The sequence below is a fragment of the Mobula hypostoma genome, chromosome 4 (assembly GCF_963921235.1).
Source record: "Mobula hypostoma chromosome 4, sMobHyp1.1, whole genome shotgun sequence".
Taxonomy (NCBI): Eukaryota; Metazoa; Chordata; class Chondrichthyes; order Myliobatiformes; family Myliobatidae; genus Mobula; species Mobula hypostoma.
In genome coordinates this window covers 199,128,390-199,140,765 of record NC_086100.1, presented here as the reverse complement: position 1 = coordinate 199,140,765, position 12,376 = coordinate 199,128,390, and the positions used below count along the sequence as shown (strand labels likewise).

The window sequence follows — 12,376 nt, the reverse complement described above, 5'->3', positions numbered from 1 at the left end:
ATTTTATAGAATTACAAGTAACAGCCTAGTATACTTCCTGTGGGAGGGGGATGGGAAGGGCACAGCACGAGGGGGTGTGGAAGAAGGTGATACACTCACCTTGCGAGTACCAGGAGCCCCAGGGCATCGAGTCTCTCCCTTCCTCGGCCGCTCCCGTCGCGGAGCTGAGCGCTCCCTCTGCCGCTGGATGGTGCCGTAGAGACCGTTGAGTGGCAGCACACGCTCGGGCCCGAATGCCCTGACCAGGCGGGCGGTGTCGATGGTCGAAGCTGCACTGCTGGAGTCCGATGGGCCGCTGGTGGCTGATTCGGTGGATGGGACCCTGGGTGATGAGCTGCCGGGGTCGTGCAGGAATCGGACACTGTCAGCCATCGAAGTGATGCTAGGAGAGCGTGGGCGGCCAGCAGCCAGAGAACAGGGATCCCGCAGGAGCTGCGCCAGGCGATCGAGCCTCTGCAGCAGGGACAACTCGCTGGCTGTGCTCGAGTTCAGGCTCCAGTGCCTCTGCTGCCGCTCCTGGAAGTGCTCCCACAGCTCATCCAGAGCGCTGCCCCGGGGCCGATCCACAGGTACTGGCTGCTCCCAAGCACTCTTCACCGCTGCCTTTGCCCGCTCCTTGTACGAGAACCCGGACTGCCCCTCCAGGGGGCAGGGTCCAAACCAGGCCTCTCGTTTGGTATGCTGGAGTGGGGCGTGTCGGCTGCCTGCCATTTGCTGCCTCTCCTTAGGGTGGCGGCTCGCCCTGTACTGGGTACCCTCATCTTCTGGCCCATGCCTTGGTGAGCTCTCCAAGCCCCCTGCTCGCTGGGTGTGCAGGTTCCGGTGAGATCTGGGATCTGTGAGGGCACAACAAGTGGTGTAAAGTGGAGGTTCAAGGATGCACTCCAATCCCCTTCTCCTGACATTTCAACCGCCCCCCCCCAACGTTATTTCCACCACCCATCGCTGTCCCTGCCCCCACTTACCGAACTTAAGCACTGCTCTCCTCACCCTTCCTGCCCTTCTTCACCCACAACCCTGCTGTTGTACACAGGCTCCCAGTTACACACCTCAGTTCATATCTCTTCCCTTCCCGATGACCACCTCCCACCTAACCACCCACAACTGGGTCCGTGTGTCACTACCTGCCCAAGCTCTCCACCCCCCCCTCCCACCAACAGACCTTGAACTCTGGTTTAGGAAGCTCTGGAATTCCCTCCCTAAGCTTCTCTGTCCTCTTTTAAAAGTTGCACCTTTGAGCAAGCTTTCAGCTGTATTGGTGTCTCTGAGACTTATCGTCAAACTGTGTTTGATATTCTGATCCTTGGGGGGCACCTCTCTGCGGTCACAGGAATCAGCAAGACATGGTGCATCCGAGCCAAATTATCCTCACTCCTGGCTCACCCCATGGGCCTGAACAACTTCCCACCTCAAAAAAAACATACTTCACTTTTCAAAAACATAGAACAAAGATGTAGCTTCATTACACTATTCGTTGCTCTAGCCTTCCCAGTAAATCAGTCCTCAGAAACTCAAATCATCAACACAAGAGTTTCTGCAGATGTTCAAAATCTAGAGTAACACACACAAAATGCTGGAGGAACTCAGCAGGTCAGGCAGTGTAAAGATTGACGTTTCAGGCCAAAACCCTTCATTCAAGATTACTTAATGTTGTTTCCTGCACACGTGTAAAGGAGAATGAAATATCTGAGACTCCAGATCTGATGCAGCACAAAAAAAAATCACAATAAGATAAATAATTTTAAAAAACAATAAATAAATACAGAAGACGGCTTAGTTTAGGGGAGCTTCAGCTGAAATCCTTGTCTAGGAACTTTGAAACACTATCAAAGAACTTAAAACCAGCACCATTATTGGGAGTTAAATAAGTGCATTGCCATTCTCAGGACTGGATCAAATTATGTCCCAGTGGCAGGTTTCAGCCCAAAACATTGACTGTTATTCCTCTCCATACATTCTGCCTGACCTGCCGAGTTCCTCCAGCATTTTGTGTGTACGCTCTGAATTTCCAGCATCTGCAGAATCTCGTGTGTTTATTATCAGATCTGTCCAAATTGAGGTGCCTGCCCTTCCCACATGCTCACCTCTTTCCTCCTTGCTCCTGGTCTCCTTTGAGGCTATAGTCTTCCTACCGTTCCAGTGCTCTGTTCCTTTGCCAAGTGCTCTGTGGCTTCCTGATGTTGGTAGTACTTGGGACTGGGGGCCTGGGGGAGGTACATTATTTAAATCTAGGGGATAAAAGAGAGCCCAGGTCAAAAACCCACAATGCCAGAACCTGCAGGGAGATAGTAAAAGTTTGAGAATGACCTGTTTGGGAGATTTCACCACTGTTCTTGGAATCCATCAGGCCAATCCTATGCCTTGCTCCAGAGCTGGGCACGTAGAACAGCTTGGAGCTGCCTGCGGGTTTGTAAGGCAACATCAGGGGAACATCTGTGAGCAAGATAAGACGTTGTTCAGATTCTGAGTAATTTATCACAAGTACATCAAAACATACAGTGAAATGCACTATTTGCATTAACAACCAACTCAACCAAAGGTGTGCTGGGGGCAGCCTGCAGGTTTCTGCCACAATGTTAATAGAACAGCCTGCAGGTGTTGGCACCAAAACAAAGCAAGATAGCAACAGGGAGACATACACACACACTTAACCCCAGGACAAACCACCTCTTGGTCTCCAGTCTTTGGATCCACACTCTCAGATATTAGGACTCCAACCTTCAGTCTCCGGCCCGAACACACAGACTAGCAACACTGGGCCTCTGTCCTCTGGACAAGACGACCCAGGGGTTTCAACTTTCGAACCTCTGCCTCTGGACTCACTGACCTGGGATGTCACTGGCTTTTGTGACTCCCATCTGGGAAACAGCTATGGGAAACGATGAAGGGAGGGGGCCCATTACGGGAAGATCAAGAAATTGATGCTCGTGCCATCATACTGGAGGCTACCCAGATGGAATATGAGGTATCGCTCCTCCAGTCTGAGTGTGGCCTCATCGCGACAGTAAAGGAGTCCATGGACTGACATGGCAGAATGGAAATGGGAAGTAGAAGTAAAATGGGCGGCTACATGGAGATTCCGCATTCTCTGGCTCAGTGAAGCCCTCCTCTAATCTACGCTAGGTCTTACCCATATACAGGAGGCCACACCGGGAACACCAGTTACAGTAGATGCCCCCAACAGACTCTCAAGTGAAGTGTCGCCTCACCTGGAAGGACTGTTGAGGGCCCTGAATGGTAGTGAAGGAGGAAATGTAGGGGCAGGTATAGCACTTGTTCCGCTTGCAAGAGTAAGTGCCAGGAGGGAGATCAGTGGGGAGATACGAGTGAACAAGGGAGTCAGCTATGGAGCGATCCCTGTGGAAAGCAGAAGGTTGGGGGGGGGGGGAGGAGGGAAAGATGTGCTTGGTGGCGGGATTCCGTTGGAGATGGCATAAGCTACAGAGAATTATGTGCTGAACGCAGAGGTGGAATGGTAAACAAGAACAAGAGGACCCCTATCCCTGGTGGGGTGGTGAGAGGATGGGCAGACATGCTCGAATTACAAGTGATTCAGGTAAAGGCAGTGTAGACGGTGGAGGAAGGGAAGTTGTTTTCTTTGAAGGAGAAGGACATCTCAGTAGTTCTGGAATGAAAAACCTCATCCTGAGAGCAGATGTGGTGGAGGCAGGAGAACTGAGAAAAGGGGATAGCATTTTTACAAATGACAGGGTGAAAAGAGATAGTCCAGGTAGCTGTAAGAATCAATGGGTTTATAAAAAATATTAGTAGATAGACTGTCTCCACAGATGGAGACAGAGAGATTGAGGGAGGGAGATGTCAGAAATGGACAAAATAAATTCAGGGACAAGGCGGAAGCTGGAGGCAAAGTTGATGAAGCCAACGAGTTCAGCATGCTGCAGGAAGCAGCACCAATGGAGTCATCGATGTAGCATAGGAAGAGTTGGGGAGCGACACAGGTGTAGGCTTGGAACATGGACTGTTCCACATAGCACTGGTTTGAAGGAAGTGGGAAGAGCTGAAGGAGGAATTATTAAGGGTGAGGACCAGTTCTGCCATTTGGAGGAGAGTGGTGGTGAGGGGAACTGGTTGGGTCTGTTGTCCAGAAGAAGCAGAGAGCTTTAACGTATGAGGAACATTTGATGGCTCTGGTTCATTCATTTTTGATCAGTATGGGCATCAAAAGCTTACCAAGGTACAAAAAGTACAAAGGTCTACCAACCTTACCCCCAACCCCCGCCCAACCTCCCTACCCCCAGCCTCACCCTCACCCACCAATCAGCCCACCGCTGGTCTGGAGATTTCTATTCTCTGTCCACTTTCCAGCCACCAGCAGTGTCCCATTGTCCCATGTGCACCAGAGGATGCAGAACACTTCCATATGATGCCACAAACATTGTGATGTCTGCACAAGGGATGCATTGTTCCAGTAACCCAACAGAAAAATCAGTCCATCCTCCCATTACTACCAATCTGAGGACCACAAAAATACATCAGGCACATCGAACGGACCAGACTACAAGATAGTATACACGAGCCTTTCTAAGGCATTGCGGCATAGGAGCAGAGTTAGGCCATTCAGCCCATCAAGTCCGTCCTTCCATACAATCATGGCTGGTTTATTTTCCCTCTCAACCCCATGCTTCTACCATCTCCCTGTAAACTTTGACCCTCTGGCTAATTAAGAACCTATCAAACTCCACTTTAAATATAACTAATAATTTGTCCTCCTCAGCCACCTTCTGGCTAAAGAAGTTCTGCCTCATCTCTGTTCTGAAGGGATGTCATTATTTTCTGAGACTGTGACCTATGCTCCTTGACTCCCACACTATAGGAAACATCCTCTCTAAAGGTTCAAAGGTCCAAAGGTTCATTTTATTATTAAAGTATGTACGCAGAATACAACTCTGAGAATTGTCTTCTCCAGATAGCCAGAAAATACAGAAAAGCAATGGTGGTTGTGAGGACCCCCTCCTGCACAAAAAAGAAAAAGAAACAAAACTCAAACCCCAAACCACCCAACCTCTCCCTCACACAAAAACCAACAGATCACCCACCCAGACCCAGACACGGCAGGTAAAACATCAAACTCCCAACCCCCCAGCTGTCCCTCACACAAAAACTAACAGATCACCCACCCAGACTTAGCAGCTACATCATCAAACCCCAAACCCCACCCCTCACCCAATAAAGTACATATCACCCACCTGCCAGTCAGCAACAAAAAAGGAAACTGAAACACTGAAGGAAACCACAGTCCACACCAGTAATCATGTCTTGGAATTTCTATCGTCAGCATCAAGAGCAACAGCTCAAACTCCGTCCTTCTGTGGGGCCTTCATCTACCCCCATTGGAAATGACCTCCAGCCCAAATCCAATACATATATTAGCCTTCCACCGACTCAACCTGTAAAGTAACCTTCAGGAAATCCTGCTCCAGGATTCCCAAGTCCCTTTGCACCTCTGACTTCTGAATTTTCTCCCCATTTTAGAGAATAGTCCACATCTTTATTCCATCTACCAAAGGACACAACCAAACACAACCCAATTCTCATAAGTTCTTCTGCAAACTCCCGACTTCCTCGATACTTCCTGCCCCTCCACCTATCTTTGTATCATCTGCAAGCTTGGCCACAAAGTCACCAATTCCATCATCCAGATCACTGACATAATACATGAAAAGAAGCGGTCCCAACACCACCCCTGCAGAACACCACTGGTCACCAGCAGCAAGCAGAAAAAGGCTCCCTTTATTCCCAATCTTTACCTCCTGCCAGTCAGCCAACCTTCTATCCATGCTATAAACATGAGAGATTCTGCAGCTGCTGGAAATCCCAAGTAGCACACAAAATGCTGGAGGAACTCAGCCAGCCAGGCAGCACCTATGGAGGGGAATAAATAGTCGACATTTTGGGCCAAGATACTTCATTACAACCTGACTTGCAGAGTTCATCCAGCATTTTGTGTGATGCTTTGTCCATGTTTCTCCCCCAACTTTTCTCCCCCCAACCTTTCTCGGGTACTCACCTATGGTCAAGCCATGGCCAGAGACATCAGTGGTTCCCCCAGTCACCGGAGCCGGTATGGATGGTGTTCCCTCACTCGAAACTCCCACGTCCTGGCTTGCCGCCTGGCTGAGCATAGATCGTGCTGGGGGGGTGAAAGCCAGTCCAGACGTTTGAGTGGACACGTCCACCTTGCTGCTGCCCTGTACTGTGAGAGTCCTCATTTCCGGACTGACCTGGTCCAGTGGTTGCTCGGTGCCAGGGAACATGGCTCCTGGGGAGTGGTCGGGCAAGGATGGGAAGGTAGGGCAAATGGCAGGCATGGGCATGGGCAATGGTGGATAGGGTGGGCTGGGGCTGGCTGTTCCAGGGATGGAGTGCTCAGCTGATGGAGACGGCTGCGTTCCTGACAGGAGAAGCGGCTTGCCTGAGGGAGAAAGGGGGCTCCTGGTGCGGTTAGGAGACAGGGTCACCCTGATGTGGGACATCACAGTCCTGGTGGGAGAGCGGAGAGGGGCTGAGATGGAGTCACCATCCTTGAGCCCCTCGGCTGCCTCTGCTATGTCCTGTCTCACTGTAATGGGCTTGGCAATGAGCCTGTCCTCCTGTGGGAATTGACCCTCCTCATTATCGACCGTTGACTCCGAGCACTGAGCTGGCTCTATGGCCGAGACCTTGGCTTCAGGGAGGTGGGCAGGGGGCTGCTCGTGGTCAGATGGAGCCATAAGGAGGGACGCCGAAAGCGAGGGGCTTGAGGAAGGGGTCTTCCTGCGGGAACAGATAGTGATGGCAGCAATGGGAGTTGGGGGAGACCCTGCACCGAAGGTCCCCAGGAGCTTGTCCATGTTCCACTGCTTGTCCAATGGGCCCCAGTCCTGGGTGTGGATTTGTGATCTTGTGCTGCTGAGGGGCAGGCAGGTGGGGAGGGAACAGGCAGGCCAGCCTGGGTCCAACGCCAGTGATGAATCCTTAGCCTTCACTGACCACGTACACTGCAAGAGACACACGTCACTTTGTCTGGTACCCAAGTCACCAACCCCACCTTTCAGACTCAGAATGACATAGCATGGAAACAGGCCCTTCAGCCCTTCGAGGATGTGCCTGCCACCAAACTTACATGTACACAATGCCTTCTCTACTAGTTTATTCTTCTCACCAGGATGTTACTGGACGAGAGATCCGTAGTTACAAGGTGAGGCTGCATCCATTTTATCTATCTATCTATTTACCTAGAGCTGGGGTGGGGTGGGGGGTCCCAACCTGGGGCCCATGGACCCCTTGCTTATTGGTATTGGTCCATGGCATAACAAAGGTTGAGAACCCTTGATTTAGAAGTACAGCTAGGAATAGCCCTTCCAGCCCAACAAGCTGCATCGCTCAGCAACCCAGCTACTTATCTCCAGCCTAATCACAGGACTATGACAATGACCGATTAACCTACTAACTGGTACATCTATGGACTGTGGGAGGAAACCGGAACACCCGGATGCAACCCACGCACACATGGGGAGAATATATAAAATTTCCTACAGACAGCACCGGAACTGAAATCCAAATTTTGACAACTGCAGATGATGTATCAGTACCTTTCCCGTTGGGCATCTCCTCTGTAGGCTTCTTCATTCCGACCCATTGCTAGTAGAGAGTGGTCCCAGGTCACTTCTTGGTTTCTTTTCCCCTGCCCATACCCCCTGGAGTTAACAGTGGCACATTGAGACAGCATTCTCAGCTGTCATTTTATCTCCAGAATAAACCCATCACACACCTCACCAAGGACCATAATCCTGATGAAGGCTCTCAGGCTGAAACTTTGACTATTTATTCCCTTCCACAGATACTGCCTGACTTGCTGAGTTCCAGCATTGTGTGTGTGTTACTTCAGAACACATCGGCAGGATTAACAGAAGAACTCCCCACCCCCACTGTGAATTAAGTGTTCACCCATGACAGACAATGAACAGCACACTCACACAGCAAATCCACAAGCCACAAATGGAGTATTTGCCCCATCCCCTCCCCAAAGGACTTCACCACACAGCACGAACAATGCTGACTTCCAGTCCATGCGGGTCAACACAAACTCTAAACATGCTCCTCACAGTGAGAGGGACACCCTGTTGAAACCAGCCGATCCTCTGGATTTTGTGCACCAAAGAGCAATGGGCAGATCACACACCAGAGTGGACGGCACACCACTAACTCAGCAACTTACGGGCAGCCAGCTGGTGGTATCTTGTGCCTGCAATGAAGAAGTCTGCACTGATGAGTCCGACCAAGTACAACATACTCAAACCCAGCCTCAGCAAATGGCGATGAGTTTTTGATATGCTGGGAGCTGCCAGCCTAACCCAGTGGAATCCATGTTTACAGATCTCCTTGGACAAGACGACAGTCACCTTCATCCACCAATTCCTGTTGTGCTGGCCTTCTACAGACAGGATGACTCTACAACGGGGAGTCAAAACTGCCCAACACATCACTGGCACCAGCCTACCCACCATCAAGGACATATATACAGAAAGGTGCCGGAAAAGGGCCAGTAACATCATGAAGGGTCGCACCCACCCTGCTCATGGACCGTTTGTCCTGCTCCCATTGGGGAGGAGGCTACATAGCATCATCACCAGGACCACCAGACACAAAAACAGTTACCTTCCCCAAGCAGTGAGGCTGATCAACACGTCCACCCGCTAACACACCCCTCCACCACACCCCAACCACCACTACTTTATCATTTCCTGTCAGAGACACCATTTTTGTGCCCAGCAAGACTTTACGGACATACAATCTATGTATATAAGCTGTTATATATTTTATATATATAGTGTTTTATATTGTTATTCTAATTGTGCTCCTTATCACATTGTTTTTTTTTGTGCTGTATCAGATCTGGAGTCACAATTTCATTCTCCTTTACACTTGTGCACTGGAAATAATATTAAACAATCTCCACAGATTCATTACCCTTTGGCTAAAGAAACTGCTCCTCCTCTTTTCTAAATGGACATATTTCAATTCTGGGGCTGTGTCCTCTTGTCCTCCACTACTAGAAACATCCTCTCCACATCCACTATCTAGGCCTTTCGATATTTGATAGGTTTTAATGAGATCTCCTCTCAATCTTCTAAACTAACCCATGATGACAGATCACAAGCAAATCAAGACATTATGAGAACAAGACAGCACTGAAAACAGTACGAATAAGGGTAGCTATCAGGTCCTACAACAACAGTCTACAGTTGGATACCTTCTTTAAGAATGAAAGTAACAATTCCAAATCAGTCCCAGATACACTCACTTTGGGAAAGGTGAGGGGGGGGGCGGGAGGGGTTGCACATGCTCCTGGATACAGCAATAACGTTGAGAGCTCCAAGTTCCAAAGACTGAACATCACCAATAACCTGTCATTGTTCAATCACACACTGTAGTGTTCTATGTTGTTCATTTCTCCTGTAAATATTTTATTATTGAGAGTAAATTCAAGATTGTTTAATGTCATTTCCAGTACACAAGTGTAAAGGAGAACAAAATAATTGTTTCTCCGTATCCAATGCAGCATAACAAACACAATAAGATAAAGGACACAATAAATATAAATACATAAGATGGTTTCTATACATAGATTGACTGTATGTCCATAGAGTGATGCTAGGGACTGGACTGTCCGTACATAAGGTGACTCTGACAAGAAATGATAAAGTAGTGATGGTTGGGGTGTGGAGGGGTGGGTTAGTGGGTAGAGGTGTAGATCAGTCTAACAGCTTGGGGAAAGTAACTGTTTTTAAGTCTGGTGGTCCTGACGTGTATACTACATAACCTCCTCCCTGATGGCAGTGGGACAAAGCAGGGATGTTACTGCCTTTTTCCCCACCACCTTTCTGTATATATGTTCTTGATGGGGGGGGGGTTAGGCTGGACAATCACAAAACAGTTTACAATGATCAATTAACCTACTAACCTGTACCTCTTTAGAATGGAGGAAACTCACTTCGTTCACAGGGAGAACATATAATCTCCCTGCAAATAGCAATGGAATAGAACTCCGAACTCCAGAACTTCTGAGCTGTAACGACATCGCACTAACCGCTATACTGCCACAACACTCCCATGGATTATATATGTTCTATATAATCTTTATGCTTCCTGTAAATTCCCTCAAGAAAGTAAATCTCAAGGTAGCATATGCTAACGTATACATTTTGATAATAAATTGACTTTGAGCTTTCAAAGGCGGCACATTCTCAGTGGATGTGGCTAACATGGATTAGTGCACACACCGAGCAGCAGACGGACTGGGAAACTCAAACAAAGGGATGAATAAAAGAGCAGCTTACCCTGCAGGCAGTGAAGCACCGAGTAACTGCCCGGGTGCAGACTCTGCACTGGTTGGGTCTACATCCAGTTCTACTGCATACATTTCTCACAGGTCAGGTCTAGACTTGCCCCTCTGTTTACTGAAGACTGCCCAAATATGCAGAAATCTCCCTGAGGGGAACGAGCAACTCCAGCAGTACAAAGCTTTATCCAGCTGAATTCTCATAGCTCAAGTTGAAGTTCACTTTCATTCAACCGTACACACGTACACCACCAAACACACCAACAGTAGAACAATACAGCACAGAAGAGGTACTTCAGTCCATGATGTTGTGCAGCCCCTGTAATCTACTCTAAGATCAATCTAACCCTTCCCTCCTGCATAGCCTTCTATCTTTCATTGTGCTTACTCAGTAGATTGTCAAATGTCCTTAATAAATCTGCCTCTTCCACCACTCCTGGCAGCACCTTGCAATAGACAAAGAAGCAGAATGAGGCCATTGAGTCTACACCTCGCTGTTTCATTATGGTTGATTTATTATCTCTCTTAATCCCATTCTCCTGCCCTCCTGCCTTCTCTCTGTAACCTTCAACACCCTGACTAACCAAGAACCCATCAACTTCTACTTTAAATACGAGGGGTGATTGATAAGTTTGTGGCCTAAGGTAGAAGGAGATGAGTTATTAACTTCAGACTTTCTGCATAATCACTCAAAGCATTGAACTGCATGTGCATGTAACGAGAGCTGTATAACTCATCTTCTACCTTCGGCCACAAACTTATCAATCACCCTTGCTGTGGACACTTTCTGGAGGTCCAAGATCCGTATGCTCCACGACTGCTGGACTAAGTGTGTAAATGTAGGAGGAGACTATGTTGAAAAATAAATGTGCTAGATTTTCTGAAATTGACTCCTTCTACCTTAGGCTACGAACTTATCAACCACCCCTCGTATACCCAATGACTTAGTCACCACAGCCATCTGAGGCAATGATTTCCACAAATTAACCACTCTCTGGCTAAAATAATTCCTCTCATCTCTGTTCTAAAGGATTTTTTTCTATTCTCAGGCTGCGCCCCTCTGGTCCTAGACTCCCCCACTACAGGAAATATAAAAAACTTTCTGCACACCCACTGTGTAAAAAAAAAACTACCTCCAATATACTTTCCTCCAATCACCTTAAAATTATGCCTCCTTGTATTAGCCGTTTCCACCCTGGGGAAAATGTCTCTGGCTGTCCAGTCGATCTATTTATCTTACCAACTTCAAGTCACCGCTCATCATCCTTCATTCCAAAGAGAAAAGCCATAGCTATTCTCGTACAGCATGTTTTCTAATCCAGGCAGCATCCTGGTATATCTCCTCTGCACCCTCTCTAAAGCTTCCATATAATGAGGTGACCAGAACGGAACACGATACTCCAAGTGTGGTTTAACTTGAGTTTCATAGAGCTATAACATTATCAAGGCTCTTCAACTCAATCTCCTGACTAATGAAGGCCAACACACCATATGCCTTCCTTACCACCCTGCAGAGTGTAGAGTGAAGCTCTCAGTCTGTATCCTCCCATCAAACACCTCCATGAATGTCCAGCAGCCTGAAGGTGGGAGCTTTCTCAAACCTACCTGGAGGCCAATGGAAGTCTTTGCTTTCTGAAGTAGCTCTGCTTTGATTTCTTCAATCTTTCTGCGGTCTTCCTCATCAAGCATTGAGAGTGGGTCCAGAGGCTGAGCTGATCTCTTTGTTTCTTCACCACCTGGATGATCAGAGAAGACACCACAGAGTATTGGCTGTGACTCTTAGCAGCAAAGTTCGATATTAGACATCTGAAACTGGGTCAATGAGATGCTTTAATTTTTACCCTTACAGCAAAATCCCTTGACCCCAAACACTAAGATCATGTCTTGGTACGAAAGGAACAAGCCTACCCTCAATAGCAGCAGAGAGTCTGTCTACAGACTTAGTCTTTTGTCCCTCCAGTAAGGTTTCTGAAGGCAGGCCACTATTCCAACAGACGAAGCCTCCTGTTTACTGGACCAATGTCACCAGGCCCA

The 12,376-nt window shown here is 48.2% G+C and overlaps 1 protein-coding gene across 3 annotated transcripts in view; it reads right to left on the bottom strand.

Moving 5' to 3' along the window:
- alms1 (ALMS1 centrosome and basal body associated protein) overlaps positions 1-12,376 on the bottom strand; it is a 96,432-nt gene that overhangs the window by 42,216 nt on the left and 41,840 nt on the right. For all 3 annotated transcript variants that reach the window (XR_010017785.1, XM_063047194.1, XM_063047196.1), the window contains 5 exons: positions 11,948-12,078; positions 6,029-6,998; positions 2,308-2,433; positions 2,085-2,228; positions 100-836 (listed from right to left, as the gene is read on the bottom strand). Coding sequence is in view for 2 of the 3 variants with exons in the window: in XM_063047194.1 (XP_062903264.1) it covers positions 100-836; positions 2,085-2,228; positions 2,308-2,433; positions 6,029-6,998; positions 11,948-12,078 (2,108 nt within the window). In the remaining variant the exon portion in view is untranslated. The remainder of the gene's footprint in view (positions 1-99; positions 837-2,084; positions 2,229-2,307; positions 2,434-6,028; positions 6,999-11,947; positions 12,079-12,376) is intronic.